General features: G+C 49.4%; 1 protein-coding gene and 1 pseudogene across 3 annotated transcripts; both read right to left on the reverse strand.

The window, feature by feature from the left end:
- Window positions 1-440: 440 nt before the first annotated feature.
- Dnajb2 (DnaJ heat shock protein family (Hsp40) member B2) lies at window positions 441-7,813 on the reverse strand. 3 transcript variants are annotated; one of them, XM_048344701.1, is made up of 9 exons: window positions 7,195-7,479; window positions 6,666-6,775; window positions 5,352-5,405; window positions 5,067-5,189; window positions 4,126-4,218; window positions 3,811-3,913; window positions 3,590-3,660; window positions 2,420-2,620; window positions 441-1,318 (listed from the first exon to the last, which is right to left on the reverse strand). In XM_048344701.1, the coding sequence occupies exons 1-9, from the start codon at window positions 7,257-7,259 to the stop codon at window positions 1,308-1,310; spliced, it is 831 nt and encodes a 276-aa protein (XP_048200658.1). In that variant the 5' UTR covers window positions 7,260-7,479; the 3' UTR covers window positions 441-1,307. The 3 variants fall into 3 exon arrangements, with proteins under 3 accessions (XP_048200658.1, XP_048200656.1, XP_048200657.1); XM_048344699.1 differs by lacking the exon at window positions 441-1,318 and adding an exon at window positions 7,789-7,813 and having other exon boundaries at window positions 1,325-2,620; window positions 7,195-7,295; XM_048344700.1 differs by lacking the exon at window positions 441-1,318 and adding an exon at window positions 1,325-2,379 and having other exon boundaries at window positions 2,410-2,620; window positions 7,195-7,488.
- Window positions 7,814-16,334: 8,521 nt separating this feature from the next.
- Window positions 16,335-21,039, reverse strand: LOC125350279 (annotated as a pseudogene).
- Between the last annotated feature and the right edge of the window lie 2,775 nt (window positions 21,040-23,814).

Here is a 23,814-nt window from a genome sequence, read left to right on the forward strand (position 1 = left end):
CTTTCCACGTGTCCCTGGCTTACAACACTGGGTATGAGGTGGGAAGACCTGTGAGGAGCTGACGCCCCCATCTGAGGCTTGGTTTAAAGGTTCACATGGGTTAACAGCTTCCTGTGGCTCCATGCTTTTGATCAAGCCTTAACTTGGTCCAGTCCTAGCTGTGCTGCAGAGCCCTGGAGGGTGGGTCCCTTCGTGAGGGGACCATCTGCTGCAGAGCTGTGGGCTCCTAAGAGGTGAAGGTCAAGAACATGAGTGACTGAGGTGCCAACATACTTGGAGGAGGCCTCTGCTGCCTATAGGCAAGGCTGGCACCTCCGGGTGCTTGGGCATGAAGTGTGAGGCCCGAGAAGCCATCCACTCTCCCCACAGGGTCCTTCCCTCCCTTTTCCACCTTGGAAAAGAGGAAAACACAAGAACGCAGGGCGGGGGAGGGGCAGAGCTCTCAAAACTCAGCTTTATTGACTTCGTTTCCCTTAGTCTGAGCTCAGCCCAGCTGGATTTGATAGCTCTCTGAGGCTCAATGTTACAGGGTCTGGCAACACCTGGCTCCACCAGTACCCTCCCTGGCCTCGGGCTCCCCAGGCAGGGAGGAGGAGAGGCGCTCATCTATGGTGATGGAGAGAAAGAATGGGCAGCAGGGTCAGAGACCAAAGAAAGCCATTCAAGCAGCAGCATGCCTGGTGTTCCCATTGCATGCAGTCCCCAGCCACATACACCCCCACCAGGGCAGCCTTCCCCTCCAAGCTCTGCCGGCCCACAGCCATCAGCCTCCAGGGGTCATGCCCTGTCTAATCTGCCTCCCTGGAGTGCTCCTCAGACCCCAGGCTGTTGACAAAAGAACCTGTACCACATGCTGCAGGCCTCTGGTCTGCCCACTCTGACCTTGGGGCAAGCAAGAGGTGTCAGGGGAACTGAGGTTCCAATCATTCCCCCTTCATCCACGTTCTCACCACCCCTACCAGTACAAATCAAAACACAAGCGCTCTCCTAGGGCTGGGACTACAAATCCCAAGAAGCACAGCTCCCTAACCACACACCACTTCCCCTGGCACAATCTATCAGAGATGAGCCCTGATGCATTGCATTCTGGGACATGTAGTCCCCAAGAGACAGCAACAAACACCTAGGGGAGGGAGTTTCAAGGCTGAGACTACTGATGCCTCCCAACTGGCCCCACCCACCACCCAGGCCCCGGCTGTATGTCCAGCAAGGGTGAAGGAGAGGAATGGAGTGTTCCCTCCCAGCACATGGGGGAGGGCGCTGTCCTGTTGGAACTGTGCGGCAACTCTGGATCCAGGGCATCCAGCTCAGAACACATCTGGGGAGAGAGCAGGGACGGGTGACAGGAGAAAGGGTCAGGGGCAAGCCGTGAAAGATGGAGCCAAGCATGCACACCTGGACTGGTCCTGTGGCCTCTCCCTGAACCCTGATGCATGGTGGAGAAGTAATACAGGATACAGTCCCCACTTAGACTTTCCTCTGGGTCACCCTGGCCCTACTGCACGTGTTCAGGGGTAACCAGCTTCACCTCTGCCTAGTCCCATGGCCAGAGTGGGCTGAGGCAGCAAGAGGAAAGAGGAATAGACTCCAGTCCCAGCTCTGATTGGCTGAGAGGCTACCTGCCCACTGGCCCTGGCATCTTGTTGGGCACACTGAGGCTTCTCAGGAAAGGAAGGGAGTCCTAAGCCACGTAGCAATGGAAGCAAGCAAGCAATGCAGTCCACAGGGAGTTGCAGAGAGCACAGTGAGAGGAGGGAAAGCAGCACCAGAGAAGAAACAAAGAGATGACCAGAGCTCAATACTGCACAGAAACCAGGGGTGGACAGGTCTACAGCTGGACAAGGAGAGCAGACTTGCAAGGAGTCGGCCGGCACTACTCCCGGGGGTAGCTGCCAACTTCGGCTCAGAGCACCCTAGGCCAAGTCCTCCTTCCTTGACCCCATCAGCAACACAGGTGGCAGAGGACTGTGGGCACAAAAGGCCCAACCCAAACCACTAGCTCCTCAGAAACATCCCATCCAATAAATGCAACTAGGCTCCTCAGGCCCTTTCCCTTCCCTGGTACCATCACCCTGGGTTTCACCCATCAGCCCTGGGCTGAACACAGCAAACCCCAGGTCCACACTCTGGAGGGTAGCAGGTCTAGAAGGGAAACTTGGAAGGACAGAGTCAGGATCCTGCAACTCAGGCCACTCTCCGCTCTGCTTTCCTGACAGGAAGCTGGACCTAGAGTCACAATCTGAAGCAGGTTGGGCTGGGCCAGTTGTTCAGAGAATGAGGCAGCGAGAGGCCTTCTCCTCTGGTGATGGAGTGGGTTTGACTGCTTCACCCCTTGTACCCTCATAGGTACCCCCTGTGCTGGGATCTTGGTGCTGGGCCCTGGGCCGCCCCTGGCATTGTTGCTGTGCCCCCCGCCCACCTGCGGGCTTCTGCCCAGCTGCTTCCATCTCTGACAAGCTGTAGGCCATGGCAAGCTGCAAGTCTTCATCCTCAGAAAGGTCTCCATCATAGGGACGTGTGACAGTGGTCTGCTGGACCTGTGTGCCTCCGGACCTGGAAGTGAGTGACTGCTGCTCACGACGGCTCAGCTCCAAGCCCAGTGCCAGGTCATCTGGGATACCTGCAAAAGGTACAGCCCACCACTGAGGCCCCAGACGCAAGGCAAGACATCCTGCCAGGCCACCTCACAGGATCAGAATGAGCCTGACCTCTTAAGGCTCTCTTTAGAACTGGCATGGATGCGTTAGGACACAGGAAGCAAGGAGGTGCTCAGCTCTACCAGCTAACAGCTGGCTCTCCTTGACAAAGATCCTCAAAGAAATGATGTCATCATCTACATGCACACATGATTAAAAACTAAGACCAGGGCTGGGGATATGGCCTAGTGGCAAGAGTGCCTGCCTCATATACATGAGGCCCTGGGTTCGATTCCCCAGCACCACATATACAGAAAATGGCCAGAAGTGGTGCTGTAGCTCAAGTGGCAGAGTGCTAGCCTTGAGCAAAAAGAAGCCAGGGACAGTGCTCAGGCCCAGAGTCCAAGCCCCAGGACTGGCCAAAAAAAAAAAAAAAAAAAACTAAGACCAGTATGTACTCAGCTCAGAGCTCTCGGCTTCGGCAGGGAAGCCAGGTGAGGGCAGTCAAGGTAGACAATCCTGGGCACTATGGTGTGGTAGGAATAGTTCTGCTCCAAGAATCCCGCATCCTAAGCTTGAGTCTAGGCTTACCTTACAAATTATTTGGTAGGGAGGGTGAGGGATCACTTAACCGTACTGCAGCTGTCTTGGCAAATAAAAATTGAGCAAATACCATCAAGTGTGCTTATTACCCAGATGTAGTAAGAGTGAAGAAAATGCAGTATATACGCGTGTGCTTGAAAATCAGTAAAATGCTTTGCAAGTCTAAGTTATTCCACTGATGATGGTGGTACTTCGCTGGGCCCTCTGAGAGCCCTCTGCTCACTACCTCCATAGATAGTGGAGTCTGGCTTGTGACTGTCATTCCCTAAGTCCCAGCCCGAAGCATCTCAGGAGGAGCTGTTTGGGGATGGGGCTTCCTGCAAGGCCTGGGTGCTGGAACCTCTCCTCACCATTGATCGAGACTGACTTCAGCTGCCCATCCTCCTCCACCTCTACCCGCTCCTGCCCGTTCTCCATGATTCTGCAAGAAAGAGCACAATTATTAAGCAGAGACCAGTCCAGGTTCTGGCCACCAACAGTGGGAAGGACATACTTTTGTTTGCAAAGAACTCATCTCTCCACCTCTCATCCCAGACCTCTCTACCTGAACAGCCCTAGGAGAAGCGCTCACCTGCGTGTTGTGATGCGATGTCCTTGTACAAAAGTGGTGGACGTAGAAACAGAGCGGAAAGCACCAGCCCCAGGGCTGAAGGAGAAAGATGAGGAGGAGAATTCTGGCATTGGGACAAAGGAGGCAGAGGAGAGGCTGTTAGACAAGGCTGTGCACCACCTGCTATAGTTACCAAAGGCCAGGAACCTCACTGGCTTCCAGACCCACCAGGAGGCAGAGCTCTACACACAGAAGGCAGGCTAGCAAAAAAGATAAACTGACACCAGGGGTTCCAGGAATCAGACCTTACAAAGAATGGAAAGGGACAGTGCTTACCAGAGGGCCCAGGAAAGGAGGAAGAGAAGGCAAAGAAAGGGCCTGTGCGTCGAGCACTCCGGTTCTGCAGCTCTGAAAAGGGGCCCAGCTCATCTGCAACAAGTCAGGAGGTTCATTAGCCATTTATAGACTTCCTCCAAAATACATGTGAGTCTTGCTTTTAAGTCTAGAAATACAAGGCGCTAAACAACTGGGAACATTTCTGGTTTTTTGCCATTTTTGATTGGGCTTATTTATAACTTAGTTTGTAGTGCTGGGACCTCCTGCATGACAGGCAAACATTCCACTTCTTGAGCTACACTCCCACATGTAAATTCCTTTTTAATGTTGTAAATGAAAACCCTCACTGGTTAGTTCTGTGTACAACAAGGTACAAAGGAAGGAAGCAGGGAAAGGAGGGGGAAGGAAGGGCAGGTGGCTCCTTCCCTATAGGAAGAAGAAAAGTACGACAGGAGGACAGGCAGGAGCAGAGAGGAGTCCTATCTCTGCCATGTGCCTCCATTTTCTCACCTGTAAATGAGGATTACAATTACTCATCTCTCAGGATGCGTTAAGATTAGGGGGTATAAAATACTAGACCCAAATTAATTGTCCCCCAAAATGTTGTTTTTTTCTGTGCAATGCAACCATCATTGTCACATGATGCTTTCCGGCTTGCTCCCATGGTGGCTGTTGTTGTGGAGGCCTAACAATGTGTTCTTGTTGTCATTTAATAAGGCCAGTCTGTGAAGTATCACTAGTAGGTCATGTGGGTTCTGGCATGTGTGAGTTTCTGTCCTAGCTCTTGCTGGACTCATGCCCATGACACCAAATCTTCAGCTGGTGGAATTCCACTTCCCTCTTAACCTCCAAGGCTCCCCAGCTGATGGAGAATAACTCTAAGGGGTGGGGGGGGGGAAGGGAGGGATTAAGACATCTGGAGCCCTCCTGAGTTTACTCACCAAAGAGCTCGGAAAAGGGGTCTGCACTCCCGAAGAATTCCCGGAAGACTTCCTCGGGGCTTCGGAAGGTAAAGGTGAAGCCAGGCCCGCCCCCACCAGTTTCTGCCCGAGATGGACCAGTTCCTTTAAGAGACAGGATGAGGAGGGGGCTCTGCTGTACATCTGGCTCTCAGCTACGGGAGCTCACGTTAAGGCATGGCCAGGAGCCTCAGAGAAAGCACTTACACAAAAACCTCCCCTACCCCACCTCCCCAAACCCCACACCATTCCTGTCACTCCACCTACCTGCCCCGGTCAGTCCTTCCCGGCCATAGCGGTCGTAAATCTCCCGTTTATGCTCTGGAAAAAAGAGACCTGATCACATCTCCCTCCTCCTGGGATGACGGCCTTCCTTTCAGGCCTGAATAAGCCTCAGAGACTGCCTAGAGACTAACCAGTACCTACATAAGGCTGTTGTGAGAACTGAGACAATGCACCCAAACAGCTTAATATAGTACCTGATACACAGTAAGTGTTCAACAAATGTCAGCTAGGGGTTGAGGGTATAGCTCAATGCAGAGCACTTGCGTAGCCTGTGTGAGGCCCTGTGTTCAATCCCCCACTCCATAAAAAGTCAATAAATGTCAGGCAGTTACTACTGTTATTAATAACAGCTTAGTCTAAATCCCTTCCTAAGAGAGTCCTTCTGTAAGCATAACAAAAACATCTGTAGTGTGTCATTCTGCGGCTCTCCTGTGACCCTGTCTGTGTAGATATATGGCTAGCATCAGTCTTCCTTGACCAGAACATGATGCACTCTCAGATGAAGGGAGTGCCTGCGTGTCCTTACTGTTTTTCCAGTACCCAACAAGTGCCTGGCATGTTTGTTTGGCCTCTAACTCAAAATACTTCTGCCTCTAATTTCCAAGTACTAGGATTAGAGGCACACACCACTACAACAGACCAGAATATTTTCCAATGAGTGAAAAGACAGATCTGACACTAGAGATATAGGTCAGTGGTAATTCCCTTGCCTAGAGCTACAGACAGTAAGTATAAGGGGTTGAGTTAAAAACCTCAGTACTACATGGACACGTGTGTATGCATATATATTCACACAAATACATCCATACATATATGTGCCCATACATAGGCAAGGGCATATGTATGTATGTATGTATGTACATATGTATGTATATTTGATCCCTGGCACCACAAGAAAATAAAATATCTGGATTTATATTCTAGCTCCATGTAACGTCGAGCAAGTTATTTCACTTCTCTCAGCCTCAGTTTCTCTGTCTGTAGAATGGGAGTGATAAAGCCTGCTTGGCAGGAAGGCTGTGATTATCTCCATCCTAACCTCCATGTCTTTATCTCCATGAACCCATGGAGGCCAGACACGGAGGAAGTTTAATCACATGGTTATCTGCCGTGCTCCCTTCCCCACAGCTCTTCACTGGCCCTGCTGGAGAGGACACTTGAAACGTTAGGTTGGAAAAAGAAAAACAACCACCATGAATGAGACCGAGGTGGCAGATGCCTGGCTTTGGGAAGGAGTGAGATGGGGCATGAAGTGAAGGGGGTGTGTCGGGGCCTTGCCTGACCCCCAGGCCTTACTGTCAGACAGCACTTCATAGGCCTCGGCCACCTCCTTAAATTTTCTCTCAGCCACTTCTTTATTATCCGGGTTCTTGTCCGGGTGCCACTGAAGAGCCTTCCGCCGGTACCTGCAGGAATCAGTGTGGTGGAGGGAGGAGGGTCAGCAAAGCAAAGGCATTTCCCACCTGAAATGAACACTCATTCTCCCCTACCCCACCATCCTCCTGCCCTGGCTGGGATTCCAGTCCACCAAAGATGGCCATCTCCCACGGAGTTTTCTCTCTCCCCTGGAGCCAGGGGCTAGGATTGCATGTACTGAGCCCTCCCTGGGGCTGACTGGATTGGGGGGGGGGGGCACAGAGGGGGAGGTGACCCTGGCTCAGGGAACAGGATAAGGATCCCCAGAGGGCATCTGCTAGCTCCCCTTCCCGCTCAGGACTAGCTCCTTCTCTCCAGGGGTCCCCCTTCCTCCCCCACCCCAACCCCGGGTGCTAGGTGGCGGGGGCGGGGTGAGCGATTTCCTGAAGCCCGGTGGAGAAACACTTACGCCTTCTTGATGTCATCGGCGGACGCGCTGGGCGGTACGTCGAGAATCTCGTAGTAGGATGCCATGGCAACCTGGCCGTCGTCAGGCGAGCCTCCTCCGGGCTAGAGGAGAGAAGGAGGAAGGTGGGAGGCACCGCAGCAGCCCCTCGCCGCGGCAGTGGCCCCCGCTCTCCAGGAAGGAGAGGTGGTGGCGGCGGCGGTGGTGGTGGTGGTGGTGGTGCGGGAGACGTGTACAAGCAGAAGCGGGGCCTTCGAGGCCGGACGTGCAGCCGGTGCCCGAGCTCCACCCGCAGCCTTATCTGACCCCCCCACCCCCCGCCCACACACCGCAAGCCGGTGCCCGGGGCTATCGGGGCGCCGGCCGGGAGGGCTCTATCGCAGCTCCCCCAATCCAGCAGCGGGACGGAGCCCAGGCCGCACCTCCCCTGCCGGGAGTCCCGCCCCTGCTGCCCCCCACGGGGAACCGTCTGGCACCGACAGCGCGGCGGCTCGCGCGGCGGCGGCGGCGGCGGCGGCGGCGGCGGCGGCGGCGGCTGCGTAGGACGCGCCGGGCCCAGCTGTACGCGCAAGCGTGCGTCAGCGGCACGGAAACTACTAGAGCCGGCGAGACGCCCGCGGGGCCCGCCGCTCCGGGGAGGGCCGCGGCAGGGGCTGCTGGGAGATGGGGGCGGAGCCTGCCGGCTGGGGCGTACAGTCCCGCTTCGTCATGCCTGGAGGTGGGGGGGGGGGGGCCGGCAGGGGTGGGGGAGGCCGCGGCCCGCTCCGTCCCTCACGCGCGTGACGCACGCCGGCCCACGCCGAAGCCGCCTCCTCGGCTCCACGAGCCGGGCGGCCGGCCCCTGGTGACGCTCCCCCCACCCTCACCCCCGACCCCTCCTCAGAGGGTCCGCGGGTACTCACCGGAGACGGCCATCACCGCCGGGACTCGGCTGGGACTCCCCTGGGCCTCGCTCCCCACCCCTCCCTCCTTCACATCCCTGCTCCAGCTCCTCCACAGAGGCTGCCCTGGCTGCCCAGAGTAGGTCAGACCTGCTTTTTATAGCATCTTCCTCCCGGGCGGTCCCTTCATCCACGCTTGTCAAGGCCACAAATTAGCCTTTAGTTGATTATCATTTGCCTCCCTCCTCTAGGATGCGGATTTCACAGGCAGGACTAGAATTGTGCCCTCCCCCACCCCTATGTATATAGGACACTAGTCAGGGTTCAGCGATAGCCATTGGATGACTTAAGTAAGGAACCTCTTGGTGACAATTGTGACACATTTGAGAGTGTTAGGTTAAAGGAGATAATAAGCCAGAAAATACCCAGATTCAAAGGGTTTCTTTCTCCGCTAATCCTGAGTAGGCCCATTCCATCACAAAATGATTCTCGTGAGGTCCAGACCTCAGGAGACAAGAGAACCTTCTGGAGATGGCTCCGGCTGTATACCATCTGGCCAATACAAGGAGTCAGTGGAGAGGAAAGAAGAGAGAATGTGGCCCAATTTCTGCCTCCACCGACATGGAACTTGATAGTAGCCCATCAGTATAGCCCATTGGGAACCCCAGGGCTTTGGGAACAGGTTGCAAGCTGGCACTGCTGTGTTACTTGGGGAAGCTATGAGGATTTCTTTCTTCCTAAACATTAGTTACACCTAGGGTTGCTTGAAAGTCCAATGAAGCATAGTACATATTAGGTGGTGTTATTAGCAGTCCCCTCTGGCATCACAATTGACTGCAAGGAGTAATGGTCACATGAATCCAGAAAGGTGTTTCAGAGTGGGTGGCCTGGGACACTACATCAAAGAGAAGAGCTTGAGTGGGATGTGGGAGCAGCCAGTATGTATTTGTCCTGATTTCCTGGCTGCCCTTAATCTGAACCTCCTGCTTACATTTGGAGCATTTCCATTGCATGGGCCCTAATGGGTGGGTGGTAGGCCATCTACCACCACGAAGCCTGAAACTCTTCCAGAATTCCTGGATTTAAGGGTGTATGTAGATAAGGAAAAAAAAAAAAACAAAAAACAAAGCACTGCTAACTAGGACCTTCAATCTGGAGCAAGATCGAGGGAAGCAGGTGTGGGTGGTTGAGAGTTTAATTCTATATGGTGATGATTGCCGTGGGCTTTGCCGCAGCCCCTAGTGTCTGGAGGAGGAATTGCCTCAGTTTCTACTGAGGGAAGGTGGTCAAGACAGAGTGGAACATAGTATCTGTAGGTCGCCTTTACCCTGACCTTTCACTCTGGATACCAAGCTTCCTTAGGTGCCTACCTGTGTGGTGACCTTGTTTTCTCAATGTCATATTGATATATTCTATCCCATGTGTTGCTAACTTCATGTAGGTTGTTTTACTTTTTTTTGGGGGGGGGGTGTATTTTGTTGCTTTTTTTTTAATTTGAAAGAATTCGTGTCTACTGTTTACAATAAGAGTCCTGATGGATACAAACACTGAGGGCTTAGGTTTGGTATAAGAGGAAAGTAGGTTAGTTCAAAGTTTTTCAAGTCTCAGTGCTTTTTTTTTTTGTCGGTTCATATAATTTATTGCAGTTAGCACACAGTTTAAAAATTCACCAACACACCAATAGTACAAAACTAAACAGCATTATAAGTTATTCCCCCTTCAGGAAAATAAAACATACTATGATTGTCAAGGCTAGATGTCAAAGTTTTAGAACAGAGGAAGAATGTGAACCTAAGTACAGGAAAAAGCAATCGCTCACAATGACCACAAAAGAAAATCCCAATAAGTGCTTTCTTTTCTCTTTTCTTCTCTCTCCCCCCCCCCACTTTCCTACCTCCCTTTCTCTCCCTCTCTCCTCTCTTCCTCTCCCTCTCTTTTTGATGAAGAGCCTTATGCTTGTTACAGTGGTATAAAGCTGAGCCACAACTCCAGGTCTTTTCTGTGCTGCTTATTTTGAGGTAGGGTTTCATTTCCTATCCAGGCAAGTGCCTGGACTGAAATCTGCCTCTTCTAGGCTTCCTGTTGTAGCCTACAGGTACACACCACTGAAGGGGTCTCAAGTATATGCTCAAGCTGGCTTCAAGCCATGATCTCCCAAATCACACACAGCTCCTGCATAGCTGTGATTGCAAACTGGCTTATACCTTTTTCTCCTTCCTTTTCTCAGCCCAGGTCGGAAGTCCACAAGCCTCTAATATCCAATTAATCACAGAAAAAGTTTTTGAAGTGGCGTTGTGGCTCAATTGGTAGAGTGCTAGCCTTGAGCAAAAGGAGCCTAGGGCCAGTACCCAGGCTCAGAGTTCAACCCCCAGGACTGGCAAAAAAGAAAATTACAGGCTTGTCATTCCTGCCTACAGTAGAAGAGTCAGGAGTCAGGCCAGTCTGGGGTACACAGTGAAACCCTACCAAAAAACAAAACAGAACAAACAGCTCCTATGTCATTCTAGTCCCTATGTCAAGGAGATGACAATGTAGTACCTTGTTGTGACATAGACAAATGTCAATCAATGGGCTGGGAATGTGGCTTAGTGGTAGAGTGCTTGCCTAGCATGCATGAAGCCCTGGGTTCAATTCCTCAGCACCACATAAACAGAAAACAAACAAACAAAAACCCAAATGGCAATCAGTGGAAATGACAAGAAACACATCTAGCAGATGAGATTCATTTATTTGCAAAGAAATTCAAATTAATAGGAAAAGGCAGATCATGCATTTTTTTCAGTGCTGAGGATTAAACCCAGGGCCTCAAATATGCTAGGCAACATACATGTAGGCTGAGCTACACATGTATGCGGAGCTAGACCCAAAGTAATTGTTTAACTGGACAAAGGGCACAGACAGCTCACAGAATACATGAAATACATGAAAAGATAACCAAAATCTGCAACAAAATGTCATTTTACTTAAGATTAAGAGTGATCAATACAAGCTGCTGGCTTACACCTGTAATCCTAACTAGTCAGAAGGCTGAAACCTGAGAATTCTGTTTGGAAGCCAGCCTGAACAGGAAAGTCCAAGAGAATCTTATTTCCAATAAACTACAAAAAAAACACACACACACACACACACACACACCAAAAACCTGGAAGTGGAGCTGTGGCTCAAGTGGTAAGCGTGCTTAGCATTGAACAAAAGAAACTCAGGGACAGTGCTTAGGCCAAGTTCAAGCCCCCAGGACTGGGACACAAACAGAAAATTGAATACATTGTATATGTAAAGTTGTGAGCACTTGCAGCAGGAGGTCAGATACTTCATTATAATTTCTTTTTCTTTTCTTTTTTTTTCTTTTTTTTTTTTTTGGCCAGCCCTGGGTCTTGGACTCAGGGCCTGAGCACTGTCCCTGGCTTCTTTTTGCTCAAGGTTAGCACGCTACCATTTGAGCCACAGCGCCACTTCTGGCCATTTTCTATATATGTGGTGCTGGGGAATCGAACCCAGGGCTTCATGTATACAAGGCAAGCACTCTTGCCACTAAGCCATATTCCCAGTCCCTTTATTATAATTTCTAAAGAAGGTAACATGGAATACAATAAAATTAAAAGGGTAGCCTTTGACCCAGCAATTCCAAATCTAAGAATTTATGGTTGCATGTGTATGCAAAGGAAGAAGTAACAGGGTTTCAGCATTCTTTTTTTTTAATAGCAACAGATTAGAGCAATATAAATATCTGTTGTTAGCAGACTGGTTAAATGAGAGATGGGAGAAATAAGAGATGATTCTATTTGATGGAATATTTCACTCAAAAGAGTGAGGTGCTGTTACATGTATCTTTTAGACTATTAAGTGACCAAATGAGCTGTAGAACAAAGTGTACACTAAATGTGTATGTATGCACATTAGATATATGTAGATGAGCTGGGCATCTGTAGCTTACAACTGTAATTCTAGGCACTCAGAAGGCTGAAATCTAAAGCTAGCCTGGGGGCTGGGGATATGGCCTAGTGGCAAGAGTGCTTGCCTCGTATACATGAGGCCCTGGGTTCGATTCCCCAGCACCACATATACCCAAAATGACCAGAAGGGGCGCTGTGGCTCAAGTGGCAGAGTGCTAGCCTTGAGCAAAAGAAGCCAGGGACAGTGCTCAGGCCCTGAGTCCAAGCCCCAGGACTGGCCAAATAAATAAATAAATAAATAAATAAATAAATAAAGCTAGCCTGGGCAAATCCAAGAGACTCTTATCTCCAATTATCCATCAAAAAGCCAGAAGTAGAGATGTGGCTCAAGTGATAGAGCACCAGTCTTGAGTGAAAAAGCCAAGCAAGAGCAAGAGGCCCTGGGTTCAAGCCTAGGACTGGCACAACAAAAAAATATTTTAAGGTATATGTAGATGTACTAGATTACTACCAAACAAGTTTATAGAGATGGCTACCAAGAGGGAAATGACATGAAATTTTATTCTTGTTCATAAATTTCTTAGATATCTTTTGGAAATGTACATGCTAGTTCAGATATACATCAAGAAACCTAAATGTCTAGTTGGGAAATTTAGACAATCACAAGAAGCCACATGCTTCTTATAAAAGGCAGCATGTGCCCAGTACCAAATGAATGATAGTGACAGGCGGCAGGAGGCCCAGGGAATCCAGTGAGGGAGAACTCCTAGGGGCGGGATAGGTTCTGCATGGCTGTGACCTAAGCTGGAAGGTATAATGGCATTGAGACAAGCAGCGGTGGTGGTGTTCCAGGAAGAAAGGGAGAGAGACACAGCTTTGGAGACAGGCATGTTTTCTGACAGAGCAGAGATGAAGGAATAAATTGGTTGGATGGGATCCAGGACTGGGAACATGTCTCTTGTGTGCCTGCAGGAGGTAATTGTACCCTGGCTTTAGAAGCATCAGGGATAAAAGCATTCCACTGCATTGAGTGAGTCCCCAGGAGCCAGGCTGCTTGGTGCGTCTGAGTGCCCAGGAGGTTGAGTTGCCACCTCCCATACCCACACCCCAACTTGGTCATGCCTGGGCACGCCGGCAGGAGTGTTAGCTGTGAAGTCTTGTGATCTGGGAGGAAATAGCCATAGAGCCACCAGGGTGGGCTGCTCGGAACCAAAGACAGAAGGAAACATGGGCTGCCTCTCTGGATACCAGCCAGCTTGGCGGGTGATGTTCCTACCTGACTCTCAGTCCTCCATCCCAGCCTCAATCTACCTCCTGTGAGATGTCAGAAACCCTTCCAAAGGGCACTCCCAAGTCCAAGATCTGTCCCCAAAGAATCCTCTGCCCCAGTTCAGGCACCCTGCCTCCTGCCACTCCCCATGCCTTCCACCCCAAAGCCTGAGCACAGGAGTGTTGAGCCACACCCCCTCCCTGCCCTCGGGGCACCTGAGTCACTGTCTGGGCATTGGACACCTGACAGGCTGCATGGGTGCTTGGAACCATGAGCAGGATGGGAAAGCGTGGCCAGTAGAGGGGAAGAACAGTGGCACAAGTGTTAGGTCAGGCAGACCTGGATTTGAAGCGTGGCCTCTCCATTCACTGGAGCTCCTGTCTCGACATCTATAAAATAGAGACATTCATGGGGTCGGAAGTGTGGCTTCATTGGTAGAGTGCTAGCTAATGAGCAAAATTACATGCAGGTACTGAGTTCAAGTCCCAGTCTTGGACCTCGAGAAAAAGAAGAAGAAAGGGGGAAGAAAAGACATTCACGCAACAACCTTCTTCAACAAATACTGAGCACCTGGTACAGCAGTAGGGGAGTGAGGAACAAGGCCTTGTTCCCATGGAGCATCCCTTGCAGTAGATAAAACAACCATGTTGACCTCAGAGTGAAACAAGGTAATGTGGTTACAGGACCCTGCACAAGCAAGTACTCAGTAATTGAAACCAATTTCTTAAGAGTTTGAAGGGAAGTAACCATCTTTCCCCAAATTGGAAACCAGGTGAGGGAGAGAGAGAGACACAAAAGTCAGATAGATGGAGATTCATAATTTGACTCTTTTTTTTTTTTTGCCAGTCCTGGGGCTTGGACTCAGGGCCTGAGCACTGTCCCTGGCTTCTATTTGCTCAAGGCTAGCACTCTACCATTTGAGCCACAGCACCACTTCCAGCTTTTTCTGTTTATGTGGTACTGAGGAATCGAACCCAGATCTTCATGCATGCAAGGCAAGCATTCTACTGGTAAGCCATATTCCCAGTCCAATTTGGCTCTTTTAATGAGAAAAAAAGTTGATTAGTCTATTCAGCCAAAATGCATTTCTTAATATGCTCTTATTTGAACATTTCTCTCAAAGTAGCATGAACCTATATTCCCAGTCCATATCTACTCATATTTGGCACAGAATAAGCTATTATTTACTTAAAAAATAAAGCTGGATACGTTGCTCAAGTGATAGAGGCCTTGGGGCTGGGGAATATGGCCTAGTGGCAAGAGTGCATGCCTCGTATACATGAAGCCCTGGGTTCGATTCCCCAGCACCATGTATACAGAAAACGGCCAGAAGTGGCGCTGTGGCTCAAGTGCTATCCTTGAGCAAAAAGAAGCCAGGGACAGTGTTCAGGCCCTGAGTCCAAGGCCCAGGACTGGCCAAAAAAAAAAAAAATTTGATAGAGGCCTTGAGTTCAGGGCCTTGCATAAATAATGCTTTCTGAATTAATTATTTCTCTCTACATACACATCGACTTCAGGCTTCTTTTCTGATCATTTGAGCTTAAAAGAGGAATTGAGATTACTCCTTTTCTCTGAAGAGACATTTCCTAGAGAGGGTAGAAGCTCCTGTAAACCCTCCACCAACATGTTTCCTTCTACTGTAATCTTTAGTTAGGACAACATACTTGTTGGGAAAGAGTGACACAGACAAGCAATGAGGACCAAATGAGGAGGAGAAGTGCAACCAAATGACATCCTAGGGCCTATTGGGAGTGAAGGCTGGTGATTTGATTGTTTGCTCTGAAATCCATTCTGCACCACCACCTCCCTGTTCTGTACCTCGTAAGACAGCATATCCTTTGTCCTGGTCCCCGTACCTTGCCAACTAGCTTCTGTCCAGGATCAGCCCATCAGAACAACTGGCTAGAGATCACGAGAGACTAGGGGAAAAGCAAGGCTTTTTCTCCCCTTTCCTCCAAAGCTGGTGGCTTCTTGGATGGTCGTCCTGTCCCTTCCTTGCCTCTGATCCTACCAATGTCCTTTCCTCCTTGGTCCCTCTAGCTTCCTCTGGTTATTCATGCTGTGGTTCCAGCTCTTGGTGAGTGGCCCCAACACCCAGGTTCTAGTATCGCACCTCATCCCTTGGTTTCTCCAACCCAAGGGGTGACAGCATCTTCCTGATAGGTTATTTTCCCCAGCTTCTCATCTTGAGAAGTGGCACTAAGCTTGGGGACAGATTTCCAGAAGGAGAGAGCTGAGAGCAACACGGAGACTTTGCTAGGTGTGAAATGGGGAGGTTAAACCATCCCTGCAATGTAGGCGTTCATATGTGAGGACGTAGTCATATGTGAGGACTTCTATCCAACTGGAAGAGGGAGCTTAAAGCTGTGCTTATATAACGTGAAGGTCAGTTTTTTTCTCTTCTTGTTTTTTTTTTTTTAAAGTGGTGAGCATTGATGAGAGCTGAGCTCATCCCCCAGCCATTCCCCCTTCATTACTACCACTAAGTTTTGATGTACTGTCAGTTTCTCAATTCCCTACACCAAACATCCTGCATAGAGAAGACAAACCTCCAGACTGCAGCAGGGACCAGTGAGCACCAGCTGCATCTCACCACCCTAGGGGTTGCTTTCTGTTCTCTGGTTCCTTTGCAGCACTGGTTTACCTAACAGTGTACAACTTTAGAGCTCAAAACTTGACAGTGCCTCCTCTCCACCCCCAAGATTTCCTGTTGACAGTAGCACAAAGGTGCAAAGCTTAGAAGTTCAGGGGAAGTGGTAATTGATAGGGTAAAGGTTTAACACAGAAGAATGGATCCAGGATATAAATTCTCCCACCATCAACTCCCTCACCCCACCCTGCTTAGCCACCCACTCACCCAAGGATAACCCTGAGATAATAGTTTGTTCAGCTGAGTATTCTGTGAGGTGGATTTTCCTTCCTTCCACTATTCTCCATTGATCCTTATTCTGCTCCCTAGAATTGCAGTTTAATGAAATCTATAATGATACTTGCCTTCTGGTTAGCCAGGGTAAGACACCAGCTTTCCTTTCTCTCAAGGAAGAGAAACCTTCTCCCATGTGTTTCCCCCCCCCCCAAAGAAAAACAAAAGAAGATACCTTTCAGACAATAAGGACTTAGCACTTTATTTAGGATAAGTACACATGATTCCTTAGTATTCATCTCCTTCCTCATCCTCCTCTCCCTCCAGACTATCCATGCCTACTTCCTCATAATCCTTCTCCAGAGCAGCCATATCCTCCCGGGCCTCAGAGAACTCACCCTCCTCCATGCCCTCACCCACATACCAGTGCACAAAAGCCCGCTTGGCATACATCAGGTCGAACTTGTGGTCCAGCCGGGCCCAGGCCTCAGCAATGGCGGTCGTGTTGCTCAGCATGCACACTGCACGCTGCACCTTGGCCAGGTCACCCCCGGGAACCACAGTGGGAGGCTGGTAGTTGATACCAACCTTGAAACCCGTGGGGCACCAGTCCACAAACTGGATGCTGCGCTTGGTCTTGATGGCGGCAATGGCCGCATTGACGTCCTTGGGCACCACGTCTCCACGGTACAGCAGGCAGCAGGCCATGTACTTGCCGTGCCTTGGGTCACACTTCACCATCTGGTTGGCAGGCTCAAAGCAGGAATTGGTGATCTCTGCCACCGACAGCTGCTCGTGGTAGGCCTTCTCTGCCGAGATGACGGGCGCATAGGTGGCCAGGGGAAAGTGGATGCGAGGGTAGGGCACCAGGTTGGTCTGGAACTCTGTCAGGTCCACGTTGAGGGCCCCATCAAAGCGCAGGGAAGCTGTGATGGAGGAGACGATTTGGCTGATGAGGCGGTTGAGGTTGGTGTAGGTTGGCCGCTCGATGTCCAGGTTGCGGCGACAGATGTCGTAGATGGCTTCGTTGTCCACCATGAAGGCACAGTCAGAGTGCTCCAGGGTGGTGTGGGTGGTCAGGATGGAGTTGTAGGGCTCCACCACGGCTGTGGACACTTGGGGGGCTGGGTAGATGGAGAACTCCAGCTTGGATTTCTTGCCATAGTCAACGGAAGCCGTTCCATCAGGAGGGAGGTGAAGCCAGAGCCGGTGCCCCCTCCAAAGCTGTGGAAGATGAGGAATCCTTGGAGTCCTGTGCACTGGTCAGCCTGTGCAGTGAAAGGGAAGAGAAAGGGGGTGTATGATGCACAGCTGACCCATAGGAAGGAATCAGCATGCTGTTTCAAAGTCTCTCCAAGTTTCATTAAATCCTTGGATGTCTTTTTCCAAGAGCAGAAGAGATCTACATGGTCAGGTTACATTCTTTCTCCTCCATGTCCCTCATCCTCTCTGTGAACTTCTGAATTCATTTGTAGATAGTTCTTCTGAACCAGCTATCACCTTCATCATCGTAATGTGCCAATTCCATCCAGCTTCATACCCTTCCCTCCCCCCATTTAACACCAGATATTTGTAGAGCAATTCTCTACTGAGATCCACAATCTAGGACCAAAACCAGTCATAGGGCCTTAGGCTAGCATTCTTTGGATCCTCAATTTTCATAGGTGCTTTCAGTTACATCCCTATAATAAAAGGTGGTGTTCTGGGTTGTTTATATACCTCCATAATCACGATTGCACAAGGAGTTGCTCAGCCTAGCACTGGAAAATCATGGAAATTAAAGGAGCCCCCCAATTCCTTCCCCATCCACACTAGTCCTAGACTTCCTCTTATTCAGGCAGCTCTCGAAGGGGCTGAAGCCACCCCTCTTCCAGTCTGGCCTCCCTGCCCCAGTTCTCCACCTTCCCTCACCAGCTTCCGGATCCGGTCCAGCACAAGATCAATGAGTTCCTTCCCAATGGTGTAGTGACCTCGGGCATAATTATTGGCTGCGTCTTCCTTGCCTGTGATGAGCTGCTCGGGGTGAAAGAGCTGGCGGTATGTTCCTGTTCGAACTTCATCTGCAATGAACACAGCTTTAAGTCCCACCTCCCTTTGCAATCTGGGACAGAAGCCTCAGAGAACCAAGAAGTCTACTCCCAGAGAGGCGGCAATGCTGCTGCGGTCACCCTCCCTGGGGCTGTTTTCCAATGACAAGAAAGGGATATGGGATAGCCTAGTGACTCCAGAGCTGAGTGACAATGTTGACCTGGAGTTCGTTTGTTGCAGCAACTGAGAGGCTATAATTACTAACTCCAGCACCCTCCAGTGGTGGGGTAAGACTTCCTGTGTTTTAGGACTAGTCACCACTCACCGATCACAGTGGGCTCCAGATCTACAAAGACGGCCCGAGGCACGTGCTTTCCAGCCCCGGTTTCACTAAAGAAAGTGTTGAAGGAATCATCCCCTCCTCCAATGGTCTTGTCGCTGGGCATCTGCCCATCAGGTTGGATCCCATGTTCCAGGCAGTAGAGCTCCCAGCAGGCATTGCCAATCTGCACACCAGCCTGCCCCACGTGGACTGAGATGCATTCACGCTGAGCGGACAAAGGGCAGAGAACAGCCTTAGAAACATATCATGGCCTGACATGGTTCCTGTCTGTCTTCCTTGAGTGGTTCTCTGGCTAATGGCCAAGATTCTTGTACTGTGCTGTCTTCATCCCACCTCCTGTGTCTAAGCATTTATTGGTGGCCTTGGGAACTGACAGGCACATGCTGTAGGGGCTAGGCCAAAACCCTGTGGAAACTAGATGTGTGCAGATGTAAGATAATAGAACGTTGCTCAGTGACTAAGCACCGCAGTAAGGAACAAAACGGGGACCAGACAAGTCTGGCACAGAATGATAATCCATCCATGTTTTGGGGGGTGGGGGGTGGGGACAAGCTATTGATAAGGAAACCAAAGGAAGATATTAAATTTAAAGAAAGCAAGGGAAACTTTACTAATACCGAATTTGGAATAATTGCTCTCTCTGGTAAGGAAGGGAGATAGTTCAATGGGATTATTCTATTTGCCAAGCTTGGTAGCTGGTGTTCATTACATTATTCCTCACACCTTTCTGTATGGCTGAAATACTGAATGAGTGTGTGTGTGTGTGTGCGCACGCACGCGTGTGCATGTGATGCTCCTGGGGCTTGAACTCAGCCTGGGCACTGTCTTTGAGCTCTTTTGCTCAAGGCTGCCACCAGAGCCATAGTTCCACTCCTGACTTTTTGGTGAGTAATTGAAGATAAGTCTTTTTTGCCCAGTCTGGCTTTGAACCATGATCCCCAGATCTCAGCCTCCCAAGTAGCTAAGATTATAGGCATGAACCACTGACAGCTTAATAGTAAACAATTTTAATGAGGATACTTTCTCTAAAAATTTAACACATCAAGGATATTGATTTATGATTTGTTTGTGACTGGGACTAATCTATTAATTGTCTGTATCCCACCCACCCCTGTGACTTCTCTACTTGTCTTTAGTAAGAATCTCATCCTCCTCCTGTGAAATGGGAGCAATAATAAGAGCCCTCACCTAGAGTGAAGAATTATGAGGGTTGAATGAAAGGTTGCACACAATGTGTGCATTTCCCACCCCCCAACTTCTGCTGCAAGATAATAGAAGATAATGGCTGATCTGGGAGGACTTTAGGGATGCTATACAGATCCAGAATGGGAACTGACTTGCTCTGCCCAGTGCTTACCAAAAGCCAGCCCCAGCTATTGCATCTCTGAGCCTGCCTGAGCTCTGTCCAGGAAACCTGTTACCACCTTGGGCCCAGGAACTGCCAGCCTACACAAAGATGCTTACTACTGTGGGGTAGCAGGTTTGAGACATGACCTTGATGATATTCAATGAGTCACTTTACCTAGAGATCCTTTCCCCAGTCCCTGATGATAAAAGTAGAATAATATTTTACCCAGTAGGCTTTGTGTGTTGTTTTATTCCTATTTAATAAGCACAAATTAGATGCTAGGCACTGTATTATATGCTTCTCCTACATCATCTCATTTAATCTTCACAGTAATCCCCTTAGGTAAATGCTTTAATTATCTCTGTTTTACAGATGCTGGAATTGACCTTCAGAAAGGTTAAGAACACTGCTCAAGGTCAGGAGCAAAAGTAAGCATATTCAGAGAAGAGAAAACCTAGTTCCAACCATTCTCTTTTCTATCCTGCCTTGCAGGGCGACAGTTAACAGACAGCACAGCACAGCAGGTGGGTGGTACACTCCCTCTTCTTCCTCTTCCCTCTCCCGTTGTTCTCTTTCTGAAATACTAGGTCAGACAAAGTTGCAACAGGAGGGGCAGGGCTAAGACAGAAAGCCTGTAAACAGCAGCTTCTGTGAAGGACAAGTCCCTCCAACAGGGAGGAAGGAACAGAGCCTAAGGACAAATCTACACTTTGCAATGCTCAGGGTCTGGAGTTTCAGCCATTAGGGAACATGTCCAAAAGCTTACTGCTCAAGTCCTGTTTACCCTCATCCCCCACCCCCAAAATTCAGAGCCCTTCAGCAGCCCTGGCTCAAACCCTCCACTGGTAAAGATTGTCCTTTCGTTTCCTATCACCTGTGCATGCTCCCCTAAACCAGCATGCTTGGAGCCAAAGCACAGCTGGAAGTCTTCTCTTTCCACCTCTCTTCACTTCATCACACACTCTAGCCCTGTAATCATCCCTGTAGTCTACATGAACATCTGGATCTCCAAGCTTCCCCCACATCAGCCATTTAGGCCAACGGGGCCCCTTGTTTGCAGGCTTAGTCCCCCTCCCTGGCTCACCATGCTGTCTGGCTGTGGGCTGGCCGGCCTGCTGTCTGTGTGTCCACTGCAGAACAGGAGCAGGGATGGATCAGCAAGGAACCCACTGCTAGGCCTCTTTATACTCTCTAGTTGCTCAGAGGGGGAATGTTGTTAGATACAGTGGCCCCAGGAGGCCAGCCTGCTGACTTGGTTACAGAGCATAGGGCAAACTGGGCCTGAGCACAAAGAGGGGAGCCAAGTGGGGTAGGCAGAGGAGGAGTCAAGTCCTGTAATCCCACACAGGTATCCAGGTCTCTGGGTACCTGGTGTTTGTTGCTAGTCACACAATTCCATTTCCTGGTGGCAACCCAGACTTTGCAGGTGGGAGAGGATTTAGAAATCAAGCCCCCAGAGCTCCAGCACTCCTCCCCAACCCCCTGGGGTTGGCAAGAGCTAGAAGTAGTGTGTGGGACAAAGATCAAATCTGCAGTGATCCAGATATAATGAGACCTGGGGCAAGAGATCAAGCCCGTAGCATTCTGGGTGGAAACTCAGACTGTCATAGGACATAGGAAACTACAGTCTAATAGCTCTGTGTCTAATACAAGCTCATAGCTTCTTTTGGCTTCAATTTCCTTCTTTGTAGAATTAGAGACAGAAGTAGCGTGTGATTCAAACAAGATAAGCTTTTCTTGAGTACTTAGTTCAGAAATCCTGCTGTTCTCTACAGGTAAATAAAGAATGATGAACAGAGACTTGGGGCTATATGTCTCTCCATGAAAGTAATGGCTGTACTAGCCGTAATAGGAGTCTCTCTATGGCATGGGAAAATAAAGACATTAATGAAATAAAGACATTAATTACTAGCATTTGTGTTTATTTATTTATTTTTATCTTTTTTTTTTTTTTTTGGCCAGTCCTGGGCCTTGGACTCAGGGCCTGAGCACTGTCCCTGGCTTCCTTTTGCTCAAGGCTAGCACTCTGCCACTTGAGCCACAGCGCCACTTCTGGCCGTTTTCTGTATATGTGGTGCTGGGGAATCGAACCCAGGGCCTCATGTATACGAGGCAAGCTCTCTTGCTACTAGGCCATATCCCCAGCCCCAGCATTTGTGTTTATTTATTTACTTACTTATTGGTGCAGTACTGGGGCCTGAACGCAGGTCCTTGCCCTCTTGCTCAGCCTTTTCCACTCAATGTTGGTGCTCTACCACTTGAGCCACACTTCTACTTCCAGATTTTTTGCTAGTTAGTTGGAGATAAGAGTCTGCTAGGGCTGGCTTCAAACCTTGCTCCTCAGATCTCAGCCTCTTGAGTAGCCCGGATAGACATGAGTCACCAGCTCCGCGCTTGTTTTATAATTCTTAAGGCAGCCTTATCCTTTATCTCTTTCGAGTCCCTTAGCAGCTTTGTGAGGTAGGCAAGACTGCACTCCTGCTCCCATGATGAAAACACAAAATTGAAGTCTCTAGTGTGCTACCAAGGTCACCTGGGGGTTCATTAGTGGTGGAATTAAGGCTCATCTGAGACTTGTACTCTACTCTTTCCACATGGTAGTGTTTACTCCCTCATCCCCTTGTATATCTGTATCTCCTTGCTCCTAGGCTTGAATTCCATGGCCTACCACCATCATCCTTGTGTCCCTCTCATCTCAATATCCTTATTTGACTAACTTTATTTATTCCCCAATTCTGTGCCTACACTTAATAGTGATAGACACAAAAGGCCAGCTGAAACCAGAAAACCCAGCTCCAACTTCCAATGAATGTTAGCCTCCAGTGGGCCCTAATGTTGCCTGGACTCAAAACCACAGTTCTCTACTCCTTCCTCCAAGACAGTAACCAATCAGGAGTAAGTACAACAGGTTTAGCAGTCCTATTCAAGAAGTAGTTACTGGGTTGGGAATATGGCCTAGTGGCAAGAGTGCTTGCCTCGTATACATGAGGCCCTGGGTTCAATTCCTTAGCACCACATATACAGAAAATGGCCAGAAGTGGCGCTGTGGCTCAAGTGGCAGAGTGCTAGCCTTGAGCAAAAAGAAGCCAGGGACAGTGCTCAGTCCCTGAGTTTACGGCCTAGGACTGGCCAAAAAAAAAAAAGGAGCAGTTACTAATGTGAACTTCCAGCAACTGTGGGCAATAATAGGAAAGGTGTTTTTGGGGTGGGGTGGGGGGGGTTTTCTCACCATCCACATGCCAAAGAACAGCTCAGAATCTCCACGTGGTTAACCCTGGTACTGGCTATGGGTCGAAATCTCTAGAATTTTTCTGTCTGTCTTCTAGAATTAATAGGCCCAGTGAAAAGACATAGTCACATCAAAGGTCAATAAGACTACCATGATAGTGTACATCTGAATCCTGACTACTTATGACACTAAAACAGGAGGACTGAGAGTTCAAGGCCAACCTAAGCAGTTTAGGGGAGACTCGTGCCTCAAAAATAATGTTGAGAGCTGGGAGTATGGCCTAGTGGTACAGTGCTTGCCTGGCATACATGAAACCCTGGATTTGATTCCTCAGCACCACATATATACAAAACGGCCAGAAGGGGCACTGTGGCTCAAGTGGTAGAGTGCTAGCCTTGAGCAAAAAGAAGCCAGGGACAGTGCTCAGGCCCTGAGTTCAAGCCTAAAGAATGGCAAAAAAAAAAAAAATTGAAAGGAATGAGGATGTATCTCAATGGTAAAAAACTTGTTAGTATGTGTGAGGCTGTGAGTTCAATACCTAGTACAAAAAAAAAAAAAAGACACAGTCAAACCTACTGCTGGATTGCCCCACCCCTCAGGAATTACTAAATGGAGAGATTTGGAACCAAAATTCTCCAGTGTAAAGACTTCTTTTTTCCATTAGGCCATTTGAACATCTGAGTCTGCCTACATATCACCAACTCTACTATCTGAAGGGCAGGCCTTATGTAAAACAAAGAAACTGGAAGCTGGTGCCAGTGGCTCATA

The sequence above is a fragment of the Perognathus longimembris genome, chromosome 4 (genome assembly GCF_023159225.1).
Source record: "Perognathus longimembris pacificus isolate PPM17 chromosome 4, ASM2315922v1, whole genome shotgun sequence".
Taxonomy (NCBI): domain Eukaryota; kingdom Metazoa; phylum Chordata; class Mammalia; order Rodentia; family Heteromyidae; genus Perognathus; species Perognathus longimembris.